This window comes from Dipodomys merriami, unplaced genomic scaffold (assembly GCF_024711535.1).
Source record: "Dipodomys merriami isolate MVZ:Mamm:240054 unplaced genomic scaffold, mDipMer1.0.p SCAF_6, whole genome shotgun sequence".
Classification (NCBI taxonomy): Eukaryota; Metazoa; Chordata; class Mammalia; order Rodentia; family Heteromyidae; genus Dipodomys; species Dipodomys merriami.
Window position 1 is genome coordinate 49524164 of NW_027206179.1, and position 20092 is coordinate 49544255.

At 37.5% G+C, this 20092-nt stretch overlaps 1 protein-coding gene across 1 annotated transcript in view; it reads left to right on the forward strand.

Annotated features, from left to right (window-relative positions):
• Diaph3 (diaphanous related formin 3) overlaps positions 1–19616 on the forward strand; it is a 450161-nt gene extending 430545 nt beyond the window's left edge. The window contains exon 28 of the mRNA XM_070002884.1: positions 18184–19616. Coding sequence (XP_069858985.1) covers positions 18184–18443 — 260 coding nt within the window. The 3' untranslated portion in view covers positions 18444–19616. The remainder of the gene's footprint in view (positions 1–18183) is intronic.
• Positions 19617–20092: the final 476 nt, after the last annotated feature.

The window sequence follows — 20092 nt, forward strand, 5'->3', positions numbered from 1 at the left end:
TAGTATCTGTTATTATCTGCTGTAACTATGAGAAAAGAGACCCAAACACAACTACTTTCAAGGATTTCTCTATGAGGATCTTGTAAAAACACTTGCATTTTGTAGTGATCTGTCCTTTTCAAAGAGCTTTTGCTTAAAAATCCTTGGTAGGTTTGGCTTACTTGATCATCCTAGTGAGTTGTTGCAGAAGGCTACAGGGATGAAGAGAATTCTCCAAGGATATAAAATATGATTGACAGTACTAAAAAGAAACACAGCTTTTCCTTTTATATCTAACTGCAGAGAAGGTTGCCCTCTGATCTAAATAGTCACAAATATACCATTTGTGACTAACAGCCAAGCCCGGGGAAATTGTTCTGGTTCTCTATCATGTAAATCCAAAGAAGAAACAAATCAATAAATGGACAGCTTGATAAACGAAAAGATTGTTCCATGGCAGTAAGCTCAGTTAATACCAAATCTGTAGAGACAGCAAAGAAGTGAAAGCTAACCTTACCTCGCCTGAAAGGGCTTTTAATTTGCCCTATAACATGGTCAGAATCTTCTCCAGGGAATCCAGAAGAGAGTCACAGTGGCAAACCAAGAACATTGTCACAGCTCACAGAAAATAGCTGGGATGTTTGTCTTAGTTGTTTTTGTCTTTTTTTTTTTTTCTGTGCAAAAGGTACAATTCTAAAAACTTCATAGACCCTATGAGAAAGAACTGAGGAAATGTTATTTAAGCTTCTGGTCAAATCTAAGACCTAGTAAGTGGTTGTGTTGTTCGCATCATTGGACTTAGGTCTCTTCTATCTTCTTTTGTTTGTTATGTTTTTGTGGATTTGTTGTTGTTGTTCTAGTCCCCCAGGGCTTGAACTCCTGGTCTGCATACTGTCTTTAAGCTTCTTTTGCTCTAGGCTAATGTTCTACCTTTTGATCCATAGGTCCACTTCTGACTTTTTGTTGTTGTTGTTGTTGTTAGTTTCTTGGAGATAAGAGTCTCAGGGATTTGACTAGGTGGGCTGGCTTTGAACTGCAATCCTTAGATCTAAGCTGCCTAAGTAGCTAGAATTGTATGTGTAAGCCGCCTGCACCTGGCTTCTATCTTCTTTGGTTAGAGTGTGGCCAACAAAACAAATACTTAAATACAAAACTACATAAACACTTTGTGTTTATGGTGTTAGGAAGGAAAATATCTGGGTGCTTGCTATAAGAAGGGAGAACAAGAGGATCGTGGATTAGATGGCTTCCCCAGAACTGACTTCTTGGGCCAGGGCACTTCTGATTGTGCAGGAAGCAGAACAAGTCTCATGCCCAGGGAGCATGATGAATTTGTGTCACTAGTTCCTATTTATTATAGCACGGGCAACAAACAGGAGGGTGACAAGAGGAGGACCAAAGCAAGAAATGGAGGTGGCTACCATTCCCAACCACAACTGGAACAAAAGTATCTCAAACTCAAGACTTTTGATTATAAATCCAGATAGTTCTTCCCTATGTTATTCTTAAAATCCTGTCCAATGCATCCTTTATGAACTTCTAGATTTAAGTCCTTCCTACCTACATTTTTAAAACGTAGATTTCCTTTCTTTCTCCATCCTGGGTTTATTCATTCTCCTTAGAAGATGCCTCTCTGTAGTGTCTTCATTCACCAGATACTGTACCAAATGCCACCTCCCTGAGCTGCCACACACATTTTCTTTTGAAATCTAATCCCTAGTATTTAAAGTGTTGTGTTTGGTGTGTAAGAGACATAGCTCATGGCTTTCAGAAGCTTCATTCCATCATGGCCCAGGCAAGAGGGGAGCAGGGAGCAGAGCACAGCATCTCAAGTCATGGCATTCAGGAAGCAGATAAAGGGAGGGAGAGGAGAGAGAAAAATATATGAATGCCTGAATAGAGAGTAGAGGAGGGGAGGGGAGGGGAATGCATTTGCTAGCAGTTTTTCTTTATTTAGTCCATCTGGGACACAAGCCTAGAGGATGGTACCATTCAAAGCCAGTTTGTATCCTTAATTACTCCTCTCTCCAAGCAACTTCACACACACCCAGAGGTGTGCTTTCCTAATCTCCTAGGTACTTTGCAAACTAATTAAACTGACAATCAAAATTAACCATCATACATCAAAAACAATGGAAATAACACCTTGACTCCAAGTCGTTTTCTTGACAGAAGTACAATGACAGACCAGTGGGAGAGCATCTACACTATCAGAGATACTATCTGATGAGCTCTGAAAGGTTGCAGAGTCAGAATCAATGCTAGAGCTGGGAGGGGTATATTAGGTAGAATTTACTATGTAAATAGAACTGAAATAACTTAAGGCATGGCACTATTTACTAAAAGAACATGAGTTTCCTCTAGCGTAGATTATTAATGAGAAAAAACTATATACTGAAGCTTTAATACTTTAAATAAAGTGAGACTTTTGTGGCTAGCTCCTTTTTTATGTTTTTGTTATTATAAAGGTGATATACAGAGGGGTTACAGTTGTATAAGTTGGGTAATGAGTACACTTATTTTTTTGGCATCTCTTATTCTTTCCCAGTATTTCCCTCCTCATTTTATTTTTTTCAACTCATAAATGTTATAACTAAACCCTCCACTTGGTACAAATCTGGCAGCATTAAAGTGTAAAGTTTTACAATCAATAATGTCAAAAAATAATTCGCTTTGAGTATTTTGTAAGGTACTGGTGAATCTGGGCCATGGAATTTGCTGTGAATTAACTAGTTTAGGGAAAATGGAAGTATAGATGGTACTTTATCCATATATACAAAATCCCTGTAAATAAATATTTGTGGTTCTTCCTAGAAAACTAAAAAGATTTTTTAAAGCTATTTGTCAGAAACAGTATCAGCAAAAATTAACTGTCTCATTGTTTCCTTTTGTTTCCTTGGGCTAGCTTCTTCTTTAGTGTTTATAGTTTTAAGACGTTAAGTTAAACAGCAGTATTAGAGTTTGGAGACAGAAGCCTAATCAAAAGACTTGTACTTGAGTCAGAGCCATACCTGGCTCACATTTCTAAATTTCTCAAAAACAAAACAAAACAATCCTTTTCTCCTGAGCTAGATTGAATAAATTTCAGGTCTCTTGAGGCTGTATTATTGTTTATTTTATAAAATATAGTCTAATATAGGGAGAGGAGAACTTAAGATTATTTTATGGATAAGGGGGTGAGACAGAGTGTGGTGGTACATGCCTGTAATGCCAGCACTCAGAGGCAGTGACAGGAGGATTGAGTTTGAGACCAGCCTAGGCTATGTAATGACACCCTATCAAAAAAGAAAACTAGAGCTGGTAAGGTGGCTCAGTGGTAGAGCGCTTGCCTTGCATGCATGAGACCCTGCGTTTGATTCCCCAGCACCACATAAGCAGAAAAAGTCGGAAGTGGCACTATGGCTCAAGTGATAGAGCGCTAGCCTTGAGCTGAAGAGCTGAGGGACGGCACCCAGGCCCAGAGTTCAGGACTCACAACTGACAAAAAAAGGAAGGGAGGGAGGGAGGGAAGGAAGGAAGGAAGGAAGAAAGAAAGAAAGAGAAAGAGAGAGAGAGAAAGAAAGAAAGAAAATTAAAGAGAGGGGAAAACTTGTTAAGATGATAAGAAAAAGACTAAATTTTTGTATCTGTATTTTGTTAAATTTTAGCTTTATCTTTGTGGGTTGTGTTGTGGTTCAAAATTTTCTCTTTTTAACATGTGCTTGGTGTGTAACTATGACCCCACCCTTTATAACTACTTTTACTCCTGATATGGAAGGCTATAAAAAGTGTATGATGATAAAACTAGTGCATGGTGGGAGGAAATAAGCTCAGGGTGTTAGACTAGGGGAATTAAGTGATTGAGATCAGAAGGTTTAGGAGGGTTTCAGTTACCAGATGGACCCAGTGAAACTGCAGAACACTTAGCTTCTGGTTCTTTGCAACAGCTTTCTGGCCATGTGTCTCCATTCATTACGAAGTCATCTAGATTGCAGGCATCACACTGGGTCCTTTCAACTCCACATGAAGCCATGGCCAGTGTAGTAAGGTAGTGCCATTGGAAATGTCAGTCCTTTAGAAAGAAAGTAATGAGCAAGCATACTAATCTATCTCATAGTTGTAAAAGAATGCACTGTAGTCCATATTTTCAGTCACTTACTTAAAGTCACTAAAATTTAGCAATTGGTCACAGGTGTACCTGTCTGACCTCTAGTGGCTATAGCTTACTGCTACATCTAAGTTGATTGGGTGGACAAAGGGGGGTAAAAAGCCTAAGACTTCGAAGAGCCTAATACTAGAAGTTCCTCCCTCTTCTGGGTATAAGATCAGCTTCCTAGAAGTTCCACTGACTAAACCATTGAACTAATATTTGAGAAGATGGAGTCCAGACAAGCTTTATTCTTCTCTGAAGGCATGTGCCTTGGGACCTTAACTAAGCCATTACCACCAAGTTGTCAATGGACATTCTGACACGTAAGCATGAAATATTTTGAGAACTTTGACAGAACATCTATGTATGATGCACGTTTTCCCTAGATGTTTGTGGAATAGTAAGTACATCATGATATGTAGCTGTGTGGATTTAGTATTTTCAAGGTAATAGTATGACTGTCCCTCATCTAATTCACTGAATTTTTGAGACAACCTTCATTAAGAGTGCTGTCTGTGTCCAGGAAACAGATTTGAATTGACTGGTAATATGGGGGCATAAGTCCTGTTAGTTCAGTGATAATTTGAACCATTGAACTAATAGCTCTGCACTTAATACAATGCCCCACTGAAAATGGCTAAGAAAATTTTCATGTGATTGTAACATATTTTGCTTTGTCTATAATATAAACCATATTGGAGTATTTGGTGTCATTTTTTCTTTTTATACTTTATATCTCATTAAACAGTGAACTCTTATCTCAACAGTTTAATGAACTGTGAATTGCTAAGACATTTATGGCTAATGTGAGTCTCCAATGTACTCTTTTATTTCCCAATACTGTGTGGATTTTAAAGTTCTGTATACTCCAAGCCTTCTGTGCTGGCACTGGTAGCTCTTCTAAGAAGATTGTAATAAAGAACAATTACTATATTTCCTCCTTGTCTGTTTCCCTCTATCAGTGCCTTCTTTAGCTTACCAAGAGTACTGCACTCTGATTTCTTTCTTCTCTGCCTGCTGTATGGCTGTGTGGTACATTGCTATGCTTTGTATTTCATGTTACCATAGAGACAGGAGGTGCTCCAAAGCCCCAGGAAGACGAGTGGAAGCCAGTCTTTGAGTTAACAGTCCCTGCTGGTGAGCAAAGCCCTAGGCATGAATCTATAGTAGTAAATGGAAAGAGAGAATTGTTTGGTAGGCTGTTTCTGTGTCCAGAGAGTCCTAGGAAGCACAGGCTTAGTCAAGATGGCATTAAAAACAAGCTGTTTACAGAAATCACCTTTTCAGAGATTTCACTACAGCCTAGACTACATAGAAACCAAACTGATTTTTTGATTTGCATAGTAGTAGTAATAGTAGTAGTAGTAGTAGTAACCGGAGTGACTCTGACCTGTTCCTTCTGTTTTTACGTGAAAAGAGAACAAGGTGTAGGGAAGCTCCTCTTTGCTTCCATTATTTTGCTGATCAAAAATCTCACCTTTACAATGAAGGTCAATATTTCTAGCTCAGCCAAAAAAGAAAACCATCAGAAGTCAGATTGCAGTTTGAGCACAAGGGACTTAAAGCCGGCACTCAGATCAATGATCCAAGTACGCCAGTTCCAGAAATGAGCAGTTTATATTTACCCTCAGTTGTCATGCACTCCCTCCACATTTTAGATTACTTACAGCCTTTGAACATTTGTCTGAATTCAACAAATTGTCATATTTTCTACTGTGATAACTCTTATGCTATACTTGGTCATGCTTTTATGTAGGGAAATCCTGTGAAAAGATTTTAAAATAATATTTTTCCCTTGCTTCTTCCTTAGAGATATGATATAAGGTCCTTTAACCAGAGGGGAGAAATGTTACCAAAATAATGTCAGATTTTAAAAGAACAGATGTTTTGTGAATAACCTTTAAAAACAATCCTTTAGAGTGGCTTAAGAGCCATGCTCCGGTGCTTGCTAGATTTTTGGCCCAGATCTAGTACTCTGAGCAGGAAATAAATTCGAAGAAAATGAAAACACGACATTTTTTTCACAGTAGCCTGTTCAGAATTGTCCTTTTGAGGAAGAAGTATCTGTAAATTTGTGAAAAAATTAAAGTTGAGAACAGCTGGCTGAAGCTGTCACTTTACTTTCCTCGAACTGTCAGTAGGAGGCAGTAGTACACCAGAGTGAGTTGCTGTCCTTAGGTGATGTAGAGGACTCATGCCCGATTTCTTTCTTCCATTCGTTTTCTAGAAACACACGAAACTAAGACCTCAGAAATCAATTCAGATTTCACAATGGTATCATCAGTCAGTGCAAGGTGGTAATGTTTCCATGCCATGAGTAGGACAATCAGAAGAGACTTCAACTAGTGGCACTTCTGCAAACTGCTCCCAAGTATGGATTATAAATACTGATCCAGAAGGAATATTAGAATGGCCAGGGACAAAGACCAACTTGATTTTGAAAGGAAGGGAATTATATTTAATAAGTTAGATACCTCTGATTTTTCATAATTTAATAATCAGAACTATGAAGTAAAAATAGAAAAATCTCTGAATGGTCTGTGTACTTAGGGGTCTGGGTAAACATGTCAGAAGATGAACACTAGCAGAAGGAGGCTTGTCGGCATTAGAATGAGTTTTAGGATGTATTTTTAATCTTCAACCACTGTTTTGCCATTTACAAAATCTGAGTTACCTCAAATGTGCAACTGTTCCTTTTTTAAATTAAACAGAATCACAAAGATGCTAAGTATTAGAATATTGCTTTTTTGCACTCCATTGTTTTTTTCCTTTTATGATAACCAATTCCATGAACAATCTTTCTTTCATTTATTAACTAATTTCAGTAAGTCATATGTTTGGGAATTTTTTCCCTCTATTAGATACATTGATCTCTTCAGGTTATTACTATGTGAAATTCAAACAGCATATATTAATTTGATGATAGCCCATAATTAGTGAGAAATCTGTATACATGGAAGAAAGCCAAGTTTACTAGGCTCTAGAGGGTGGGACTGAGGATTTTAGTACAGTACCTTGAGGTATTCAGGTGAATTAAGGTCCCTATAGAGGGACTCATAAAATGAATCATAATGGTATTTTAGTAAGCTAAGGGAAATAGACAACATTCATTCACTTTAGGATATAGATTGTTGCAATTTGAAGTTTAACTTTTAACTGGTAGCTATATTATATATTTTGTCATAATTTCTAAATTGTAGTAATGGTGGTAATCATTATCAAGGTGTGGGTGGCTTATAACTTTAATCATAGCTACTTGGAAGGCTGAGATTGGGCAGATCATTGCTGTAAGAGAGCCTGTTTTCCCAGATATGATTAGAAGCCTACCAGAGTCAGATCTCATTTGGGCACATATCAGGGCAGGAAGTGAGGACTGGTTTCAAAAACAACCAGCAAAACTTAGTGCTGGAGCTGTAGTCCAGCAGATAGAGCATCTGCCTACCAAGTTAAGGCACTGAGTTCAAAACCTTGGAGCACCAAAAAAAATAATAATGGTAGTAGTAGTAGTAGTAGTAGTAGTAACAACAACAATAATAGCTTTCTTACAATGAAAATCCAACTTGCACTAAAACTCCTCATTAAACTCACTACAATTTTCTGTAAATATAACCCACTCCAGAATGTTAAAAAACTAACTGCACTGTTAAAAACTTGCTCTAGACCTTTGCTATCTGGTATGTAGCTAGAATCCAGAAGTGGCTCTTGACATCTTGAAGTATGACTGGTCAGAGTTAAGTTATACTGTAGGTATAAAATGCACATTTGACTTTGGAGACATAGTCAAGAAAGGATCAGTATGAAAGATTTCACATTGCTCTTTACTTACTTGTTGAAATAATGTTTGTTACTGCACATTGTTAAAAAGTTTTCCTGCTTTTTTTAAATACTTAATTGGCTTGTAGAAAATTTTAGGTTACATAGCCCACTTTTGTGGCTCTCATTCTATTTCTTCTGGATGGTGCTTGTTCTAGATTCAGTTCTAAATCCTCACGAGACCAGAAAGCAAACAACATGTATAATATTATATTTAACCTATGTAACCAAAATGGTGTCATCTACTTAGTTTTTATCTAGACATTATTATTCTTTAGAACAGATGAATAGAAACAGTAAGTTAAGCAAAGTAATACAACTGTGCCCTGTTTGGGTCAAAAATAAGGAATGGGGGCTGGGAATGTGGCTTAGTGGTAGAGTGCTTGCCTAGCATACATGAGGTCCTGGGTTCGGTTCCTCAGTACCACATAAACCAAAAAAGATGGAAGTGGTGCTGTGGCTCAAGTGGAAGAATGCTTGCCTTGAGCAAAAGAAGCTCAGGGACAGTGAGGGGCCCTGAGTTCAAGCCCCAGGACTGGCAAATAATAGTAATAATAATAATAATAAGGTATGGCACTCCTGTTCTAAGACAGGCACTGGCTTGGAGCATGCTAGTCAATTGGAAAGACTAGATCCTACTTTAATGGAACATATGTTTGAGCAACTTAGGCAGCTATGAGGTAGTTTTCTTACAAATTGGATGTATTTCTCTGTTTCAATGTGGCTAATGTAATATATATTTAGTAACATGGAGTAAAGTAACATGGCTAAAATAAAATAGAAATATTTTAATAAAGATAATCTTCAAGACAAATACACCCCTATAATGAGTACCATCAGATTGTTCTAAGCACATTCTTATTAAGGTTCTACTAACAAATCCCAGAAATTTGTTAAAGACTGTAATGAAAAGAATTCTGTAAATATATACTTGTATTGTTTGATAGTATTGGACAACCTAGTAGGCTTTTTCCCCCAGCATTTGAACTACTAAATGGATATGATTTTGCATGTTTATAGTAGAAATAACAAATTCCTAAATGTCTCAAGGACTAGATGTCTCAAGAACCTACCCCAGGGAGCTGAACACTCATTGAATTAACTAATTCCAACACATGATTTCTGCAAGATCTTGTTGAAGAGATTGTTGGAGTAATATGTTTTCAAATAGTTTGAAGGGCTGATATGTGGAGGAAGAGATCCATTTACTTAGTACATCTCAAATTGTGGGGCAGGGGAGAAAGGGGGAAAGGAATCAGCAGGAGCAGTTTCTAAAATTTCAGGACAATCAACATTGGCTATACAAAGTGTAAAACATTTTTAGAGTTGCCCAGTGGTAGGTTACATTGCTTTCTGAGTCTGTAAGGCTGTGACTGGAAGTCTTCAAACTTAGGCAAATTACTTGATAGGAAACGGAATACATGGAATTTAAACAGTGAGTTGGTGGTTCTGCTAAGTTAGTGAGGTGTTTTCCCTCCAAATGCAAGATTAGACAAATCTACCTGATATGAGTCTATGAATCAGGCTGCAGTAGAATCAAAATAATATGTTATCTCAGAGAAACATCTATACATCTGAAATGCAACCTAATAAATATTGAATTAGGAGAAATTTAAAGAAAATACTTGAAAGCACACTATAAGATACTACTTAGAAATAGCTTAAGAGAGATGATTAGGTCCTACAGTATTCGTTTAGCTAGTTATTTTCCATACAGAATGCAGTCATTAGCAAATGTCGAGGCTCCTATGAAATGTTCTATGTCTGTTTGCCATTTCCCAATATGATCCTCCAGAAATGGGAGAACTTAAGGTTTGTACTGAATTTTCTAGAGACAAGTAGCAAAGGTTTTGTGGCTGTGGCAGTACATAAATTTCTATAGACCTCAGTTTCCTTATCTATTCTTGGGATGTTAAAATTTGTCCTTTGGTATTAGAATATTTAAAATAGCATCTAAGAATTTATCCGATATGTATTTACTAACTACACTGTCAGACTGTATTTCTACCTTCTCACCTTCTTCTTCTTGAATCACCAACTCAAATGATCAAATAAATTAACATTTGCTATCTACTACCTGATGGGAAAGTTTAGGAATAACTGTTCAGTAGCTGCTTAGCCACATGGTAGTGGTTGCACAACATGTAGCCAGAAACACGTGTCATTGCCAACAGGACTGGTAAACAGATGCTGTGGTTGGAGACAGTAAGCTAATGTGAAGAAGAAGCTGTTTTGGACATTCAATTTTGGTTTGAAAATGTGTTATTTGAAGTAATACTATGGCATTTTTGTTGAAATGTGTAGATGAGTCATGCTAGGCAGTGCTGAAGCTGTTGTCGGGAATTGAAATTACTGAATTTTTCTTCTGAAAATAGGAATTTTGGCAAAGTAGAGATACAAAGTGTAGAAAAGCAAGCCAAGTGTCCGTAAGAAATGGCCACATAAGAGATCTGATTGTTTGGGAAGGTTTGGGAGGTAGAATAAATTACCAAAGGAGATGTGTTTGTTTGTGTGTTTGTTGTTGATCATGGGCTTGAGCTATGGGCTTGGGCGCTGTCCCTCAGCTCTTCAGCTCAAGGCGAGCACTCTACCACTTGAACCATAGCACTACTTCTGGCTTCTTCTGCTTATGTGGTGCTGAGGAATTGAACCCAGGGCCTCATGCATGCAAGGCAAGCACTCTACCACTGAGCCACCTTCCTAACCCCCAAAGGATATTTTTTTTAACTGAAAATCTTCAAAATATACCAGAATGCTGGGCATGATAGAACATACCTGTAATCCTGGCACTCAGGAGGAAGAGACAGTTCACAGCTAGCAGCAAAGTAAACATGACAAAGAAACACAGACCAGAAGTCTGAGAACGTCACTTAACCTCTGGCTCTGCCTGAAAGGTATGTCTACTTCATTAGCGTATGCAAAGGATTATATATATATATATATATATACCTACTCATCCCTCTTACTCAGGCATTATAAGAACCAAAAGTATGGCTATATCAGGAAAGTGTAATAGTTTTCTAAGCTTTAAAGAATAGTCCACAATGACTTTTGGTAGCAACTACCTGACATTAAATTTTTACAGGTCCTAATCTCTCAAAAGGCCACCCTTCTCTCCAATACCAGCTACAAGTTTGGGGTTTCCCAGGTCACCCTCACCTTTTACTAGCTGGCTATAAGTTTAGTCATCCCTACTATCTCCTCTGTTTTAATAACTTACTAGAATGGCAGGATTCAGGGGAACATAACTATCAGAACCACCCAAAGGGAGAGACACCTGAAGCTTCTGTCATCTTTAGGGCACATCTCCTTCTTGGCATATCAACATGTACATAGCATATTCAGTTTTCCATATGAATGGGGTTCCCATTCAACTGTAAAATGAAAATATTTAGATGGGCTGAATCAACTGTAGATTAAGAATATTTAAAGACAATTGCATCTGTACATTTTCTTCTTTAAGGAAGATGATATATGAGTTATATGTGAACACTAAGCCTTTTATATGAGTGACTTATGTACTCGCAGATTTCGACGGTTACAAGGGATCCTGAAACCAGTCTCTCATGAATGCCCCAGAGCACAAGTATATTGCAACCTAGAAAACTCACCTGAACTTAGGTGTCCTGAGCTTAAGTTAAAGCTTTACTACCTAAGTATAATTGGTTCAGTTGTTGGCAATAGAAGTCAAATCCTAGTCCTTTACCTTCTCAGAGAAATGCTGATATCACTTGGCCCAAAACCTCAAACCTCTAAAACCACAAAACTTGCTGGCTTGACCAAACCTCATCCTTTGTCATTCATTAATAACCTGTCTATAGTCCCACCATGAGTTCCCTAGCTACCATAAATTTATGTTGCCAGACCAGGTCTGAGATTCCCTAACAAAAGTTAGGGACATAAGAGGCCCCGTCCTGAAGTGGGACAAAAGCCAGCTAGATTCATTACTATACACATCCCAAAGCCTGCTAATGTCAAGAGAAAATGAGGCATGAGAAAATTCCATGAAGTCTATGAATTTTGAGGGTTTCAGTAATCTTAGAGAAAGCAGTTCTAATACAGAGGTATGGATGAATGTCAAAATAGGATTGCTGAAAATTGAGTGGGAAGGTTAAAAAAAAGGTAACAGATATGGAAAGAAAGATCCAAATCAACAGGAAATGACAGTGCTCTTTTCAAACTTTTATATAAAGGTTAGTGACGGTCCATTTCTCACAAAAAATGCTCTATCTTAGTTGTTAACTCTCTCTTCTATCCAGAAATGTCTTTTCTCCACTCATCTGCTTTGTCTATTTTGTTTCTACAAGGGGGAAGTAAATGTTTTGTGTAGTTTTGTTTTTTTAATCTATAATTGGTTTCAATAAGATTTTCTTGACATGCCTTAAAGATTTTAACTATTTACAAAATGCCCTTTTGCTCTTCTTATCATTTCTGCGTTTTCACTATATAAGATAAAAATAAACAACAAAATGAAACTAAGGGAAGACAATTATTTATAACATCAATAAATCAACAGAAAGGAAAACCACAGGGATATGGACTGCTGGCGGCCAACACTAACTTCAGTTATTGCATAGATTAAAAACATATATTTGTCACACACTTTACTAGCATGTAGACCCAGTGGTGCTTTAAAAATTATATTTATGGGTTATTTGTTTTCCCCAAGTAAAGCCACTGCTGGGATGAAACGCATCAGCTACTTAGTAGGTCAAAGTAATAGTAAAGAGCCAAAGGTAAAGAATTGCAAAGAGAGAACAAATTTTCAGAAGATTAAAGTTTCTAGTTATCCTAAAACATAGAGTTTTCCCTTCCTCCTTGTCAAAGCTACCACAGGTTCTCCATTGACCACAAAAGACAGGAGCTCAATTTTATTTTTTTATCTGAGAGTTGGCACTTCTAAGAAACCAGTGCCCATTAGAACCACAAATATGATAGAAGATCAATACTGACTTCAAGGGAAAATGATCTCTTTCTGAACCCTAAAGGATATTTCCTGCTGTGGAGAGGTTTCCCCAAGGGCCATCAGCCAGGGCCTGAGCTCTAGGAACATAACAACTGTTGGCTGAGATATTTCCTCATTCTGATGCCACATTGCATATATTTATGTTTAGTTTTTGGTGGGCATCTTTCTCCTACATGCCTCTGCCTTTACTCAAGACACAAAAGAAATGTGAGTGAGCACATTTTGCCCTCCATATCTCTGCCTAAGATCTGTGGGGCCCAACAGTGGATGTAGTTTATAGTTTTTATTCTGATCTTTAAGTCCAGTGAGGTTTTTGTATTTGAGAGCTGTTCAACTTTCAGCAAGTTTTACTTTTCATTCAATTTCAGGAGGAAGAAAGGGTGTGATGGGGAGGAGGGGTTCCTACATTCAGTCTTTACAGCAGCACTCATTAAGGGAGTTAAACCTTTCTTTCTCAGAGCAAAATGGCATGCATTCTCATCCTGTTTACTTCTGCAGAACACAAATGCAAGATATGTGAATTGGATTCCCTTACCGATTTGGTACTAAGAATAGCAACTGGTTCTTTGCCTGTGTGTCCTATATTCACCAATGGCCCTGAATATTGGCAGGAGTCCTGGATGGATCACACATAGACATCAATTGTAATATCTTAAAGGACAAAAACAGAAAGCCTAAGTTTAATTCATAAATTAGTACAAACGTACAATACTCCCTTTAGAGAATTAAGCAGTCATTTTATTTTACTGTGTTTAGCTCCTATTTTAAAATGTGTGTTGGCAAAGGTTTGTGTTAAAGAGAAATTTAAAAATGCTTCTCTTTTAGTCGGTATCCAGCTTTGCTTTTCATATGACCAAGTGTGCCTTGTTTCATATGTAAAGAATGTGCTTATTTACATCAAATAATGATTTATTTATGGTTTTAACACCTGTACAGATTTCCTCTAATTGACCTGGTTGTCATTCCTCTGTTGTTTGGAAGTCAATCATTTAGAAACTGTTTTTGCTTGGAATTTAGATCTCCAATCTAGCCCACATGAAGTTAAAAATCTTTTTAAAAGCTGGGTGCTGGTGGCTCATGCCTATAATCCTACCTACTCAAGAAGTTGAGATTTGAGGATCTTGATTTGAAGCTAATCCCTGCAGAAAAGTCCATGAGACTTATAATGTCTCCAATAAACTACTCAGAAGAAGCTGGAAGTGGCACTGTGGCTCAAGTGGTAGTTCTAATGTTGAGCATAAAGAGGCTTAGGGACAGTGCCCAGGCCTTGAATTCAAGCCCCAGAACCACCCCAACCTCCCCCCCCAAAAAGACTCTTTAAAGCATAGTAATGACAAAAATAATCTATCTTCCAACCAAAATTAAAATGAGACTTTTATATTAAAGTGAAATTCAAAATTTGAAAGTTTCTCCATCCACAATCATTTTTCTAGTTCGTCTGCTTTTCAGTGTAGGTTGTGACTCCCTCAGTGCCACAGTTTGGGTCTGCCATGGCTGAGGACAAAGGAAAATGAAACTGAAGATGAGGGTCAGGGCAGGTTAGGGGTCCTGAGCAGTAAATTGGAGTCCTGGGAGTGAACACGTACCTAACACCTTCTAAGAGGGCTATAAGGTCATCCTAAACTTAAAAAAAAGGGGGGGGGGGAGGGAGAGTGTCTTTGTATTTCCTTAATAGTTTCAGGAATAGTTTCTGTCCTCTTATCTGTTATTTCTCATGAGAGATTCCTCCCCTGACACCACCATCCTATTCTCTGATCATTTTGTCTGAAAGCAAGCCTATAGCTATTCTGAGTTTCTTGTACAAGTAGAAACCCTCTTGCTTGCATCAGCTCACTCATTGTCACTCACCTAAGCCTCCAAAGAAGGTGAAGGACCAGCAGAAGAGAAGCCAGGACTCATGCAGTGCTTTTCACCCTTGGGTCTGGTAGAGATCCAGTAAAGGAAAAGTGAAGATGTCCAAATCGATGTATAATCCTGTTTTGAGTGGCAACACAAAGTTTATTAATGACCCTAACAAAGGTTTGTGGAAAGAAGAAATGATCAAAAGCCTCACCAGCATGAGGTCAAGAAGGAATAGATAGAACTGAACAGTAACCATGATGAGTTCTATCAAGATTTTTTTTTTTTTTTGCTAAGAAGTAAATCAAGAAAACCAAGAATGGTTGTACTGAAGCAGGATGGGGAAACAAATAGAGATTTTTGTTTTCTCTTTAGTGTGAGGTGATCACAACAAAGGTATATGCTGCAGGAATTAATCATACAGAAAAAAAAGAAAACCCTCTACAATGCAGTAGGAAGGCCCCAGCTAATGAAGGGGTGTCTTACAATAAATAAGTAAGAGTAACATCTCAGGGGTTGTACTCAGAGGGGATCTCAAAAGACCAATGTTTCCTACGGAAAGGAAGGAATGTTATATGTGTGCAGTTGGTGTATAATAGATGGAGGAGCTGATTTTGAGAGTTTCTTTCGGATTGTTTCTGTGAATGGATTGAGCATGGGAAAATTTGGAAAGAGAAAGGGAAAAGGTATAAAATCATTTTCCAGAAGAATGAGTGGAGGAGATTGTGTTTGAAAGTTCTAGTCTTTATTCTGAGTGAGACAAGGACAGGGAGAACAAGTGTGACCTTGCACACACTCCGGTAAGGTCGCTTATAAAGGTATATACTATCTGCTTTACAACATGATCGTGAAGATGAAGTGTGCCAGAAAGTGTTTTGAAGTGTAAGTACAAGACATCATGATTATGAAACTTTAGCTTTGAATTACTTAGTACTTTTCTCTGGCAAATTTTTTCAGATTTTTTTTTTAAAGGAAGCCCCAGTGTCTCTATAGACGGCATCTAGCTTCTGCCACTAACTTAGTAATAATCTTGACAAGGGACTTAACCACCTTTTACTTTTACCCCTCAGTCTATACTGTGAGGGTGGTAATGTTTAAAGTGTAACAATGTGCTTCATAAATTAAGGTCCATGGAAATGTAAGCTATTTAGAAGATGGCATTTCAGCACTCACCAACAGTCAGAGAATGAGCCAAAGGATTAAAAGAAATCACGTAGGTGGTACCTAGATATAGATACCTTGCTTTTCCTTCCTTGTTCAAAGCTTTCTCAGGGAGGCGTCCCCACCCAGGACTCAGGGCTCATTCAGCTTTGAAAGAGCAAGGAAAAGTAAGGTCTTTGTGTAGGTGCCAACCGCGTTATTTCCTTTAATCCTCACAGATTCTGTTTGAAGTTGATTACTAGAACCTGAGACTCAGAAAAGTTGAGTTACCTCTTAAAGCTTGGATTTCATCTCATATGTGCCTTAAAAAAAAAAATATTCTTCTCACTTTCCTACCTAGAGAATTAAGCTTGATTATATATAACCATAGAAATTACACATTTTTGTACATATATTTTATTCCAGATCTTTATTTTAGCCAACTTCATCTTTGCAGTCTTTTAACTACAACTTCCCAGTAACAGAATAAAATGGCTTGTTGGAGATAGCAGGAAATCATTTATAAGAAATCAAATGACCCAAAGCAATAAGAATGTTTTGGAGAGGGAGCAGTAAGCTGACTAAAAGTCTGTTGTTAGCTACAAATGCACCTTTTAGACCCCTTTAGGGCAAGAGAGTGGGTGCGTGCTAGAAAAAAATTAATTTATGTGGTGAACTGCCATGTCTGTGTGCTCTTTACTACAAGAACAGTGTGTACATTATAAGCTCAGCACATAAACTGTTCTAAGAGAAAATCACTGCTGTATTAGGTTTTAGTTTTTGAGTAACAATTGTCTACCTGATAAGAAGAAGTGATAAGAAAAGTGTATTTATTTTCTTCCCACAGCTAAAAGGTGATCATACTTGGAAAATTTGTTGAGATTGTCCAAGAAACTGTGTAAAATACTCATCCATCACTGGAAGCCCCTGGTCAGGAAATGACAGTGCAGTAAATATCGTCAGCAGCCACCTTTTAATGTACAAGCTGTTTTCGGTTGGAATTTTCAGCACTCACATAAAACACACTGTCATGAGTGACTGCTTGTGCTCCAAAGTCATTACTATTGGGATAATGGAACATCTCTCAGCGAATAACCAAAAAAACTTTAAATGTCATGTCAAGTTTGTTGAAGCCATTTTCGAGCCCTGTTCAAGGTTACATGAATATTGAGTCAAGTGTTTAAGTCTGCGATCTTATAAGACACACAACTCAGAAGGTTATTCAATATGAGTCAGTTAATTAAAAGGAAAATCTAGTTCTGTTTGGGGAGGTCAGCTGGCCAGAACCACTTAATTGTTAGCTATTGTAACTATCTTGGTCAATGAGGATCACCATGGCTTACCTGATGTTGCATGAATATGTATACATGTCCACATATACTTGAATATGTGTACATATGCTGACAATTACATTATCCCATGATTCCACCTTGCTCAGAAGCCAAAGTCATTATTCCTTTTAAAGAAGATTTTTTTAAATTCTTATTAAGCAGGACACCACCACCTGTAATCCTACTCAGGAGGCTGAGATCTGAGCATCCCAGTTCAAAGGCAGCCCCAGCAGAAAAGTCTGTGAGACTTTTCATCCTCAATTAACCACAAAAATACAGAAGTGGAGCCCAAGTAGTAAAGTGGAGCTCAAGTAGTAGAGCACTAGCCTTGAGCACCGAAGCCCAAGGACAGCAGCCCAGGCCCAGAGGTCAAGCCCTAGGACTGACAGAAAAAAAAAATTATTCAAACTTACTTCCTTGATGTTGTTCCAAAAGAAAATGAATCTCACTATTACACTAATGTTTGTCTTGGGGTACAATGTAGGCAGATAATTTCTTCACTCAAGTATTTATTGACCACTTTTCTTACACCAAGGCCATTCTAAGCACTGGTTTAAAACAGTGTTTCTTCATTTTAAGAAAACATAGTCCAGTGCAAAGACACACTGTGGACAAGTGCTATGGCCATGAATTCTGTAAAGGGAAGGAGTTAGGATGCTAGCAAGGCAAAGAATATTTAGATGAACATTTAGACAAGACTACTTTGTGTAAGCAGTGTTAGAACTAAAACTTGAATGAAATTAGCCCGGACCCTGATAATAACCTAGTGGTAAATATTGGGAATATAAAGGAATGCATTAATGTTAACGAAATGCTCATTCTTCTGCATGTTTATTTTAAATCTTACCTTTCTATTGGATATTGTTAAGTGTAGCCTGTAACCGACTTGCTTATTAAGAATAATCATTTAAATATACTTTTTAGAATGTGCCCAGTCATTGGTGATCACAGTGACAAGTTTTATGCTTCTCTCTTCCTTACTGTAGAAAATCAGAAAGTGCCGTTGACAGAAGGGGCACATTCTCACTACAGTATCAATTGCAACTCCACAAGGACTCCAGCCGCCAAGGAGCTTAATTATAATCTAGACACTCAGACGTGTGCCGGGAGGATCAAGGCAGCTGAGAAGGAAGCCTGTAATGTGGAAAGCAACAGAAAAAAGGACATGGAACTTCCTGGTTCTGCTTCTAAAAATGAGTCCATTCCTGAAGTTGAAGCCCTGCTGGCAAGATTACGAGCTTTATAAATTAAACTGGTAAAAAATGATTAAGCCAAACATAAAGCCATGCTCTAAGCTATAACACTTGAAAAAATGCTTTTATATAAGTGACTTTATATAGTTTTAACTTATGATAATATATTAGGGGAAAAAAATCAAGCTAAATACATGGTTGTAATGCTTTTCCTATGTACTTGAAGTTTTGACTTTTTCAAGATTGTAATGGGCTTTAATGCTTTTTTTGTCTCCTTGTATTCATCTGTTCTATATTTGGTGATTAAATTATACATATTGCTTTAGAGAGCAAGGTGGGTGGCCATGTGTTCAGCAATACGTCCTTCAGAAAATTCCATCTTTGTAAGTCACTGAAGTTTTCACTTAACTGTTTTCTACATTAGTGAATGCCAGACCATCAGTCTAATGCCTTGCTATCTATCCATGAATATTCCATACTTATTATTTATATAGGCCCAGCTTTCACCACTGTAATGTTAAAAACATATAACTATATATCAAAGCTCTAAGGAAATGACTACTAACATTATTATTCCAGGTTAATTACATGACAATTAAGTGCACTTCCAAAACAATACAATGAAAATGTGTTACTTTCTTGGCAAAATATAAATGCTTTTATATGAGTGTGGGTACATATATATATATATATATATATATATATATATATATATATAAATTACTGTGCTGCTGTAAACTCTTGATCTGTAGCCCAGAGAAAGATCCTCCCACACACACACCCTCCCCACAGAATTATGACTCTAGAATAAAACTAGTATATTGAAAGGTTTTCTTGTTATTCTTGTAAACAAACTTGGAATTTTACTTTTTTTAAAGCTGACAATCAATAATTTTAACCAAGATCTGAATAAGTATTTCAAAGAAAGTGTTCATATGCAAATGTTGAAACTGTACCTCGTGTCAGCAACATTCCTTTGTTAAGATAGCAAAGAAAATAAACTTGCTACTTGCACTAAATGAAAAATACCTTCTCAGTCTTTCTTTCTCTCTCCCTCTTTCTCTCTCACACACATACTGTGGATAAATAGAAGCTAGGCTGTGCTATACTGTCTACCTAATTTACTTTATTATGTGTAATGAGTAAGTGACCGCTCTTTTACTTTCAGTTAAAAAGCAGTTATATGGAACTAGTCTAGTGAGGTCTACTGCATTTTATTTTCCTGTTTAAGTTGCCACCTCCTTCTGGCTCCAAGTTAATAAAATTAATTAATTAGAACTATGAACCAAGCCTTGTTTATATTCATTGGGGAACGGGTGTTATCCATCGCCACTCTAGGACTAGATTCATTCCTTTCTTATATTGCTGAAATGTGCATTTTTCCCTCCAGTTGCAGTTCATATTTTCCTGAAGACAAATCTTAAACATGAAGCAAGGTGAAGGACATTTATGCATGTAAGCAGATATAAGCCATAACAGTGAGGCAGAATTGTTTTGACTAGGAACGACATTAAGTGAAAGAATTCTATTTCTTCTTAATGTGATGCTGCAGAGATTTAGGGCTTCTCAGGTAGAAAACTTAAATTCCGTCTGATGGTTTGGACACAGCAGGCCTGGGTGAACACTGTGGATACTTGGGGCTGGCAGCAGCCACAGGGGAGGAGCAGCCTGGCCAGTGAAGAGGAGTGAAGATGACACAGAG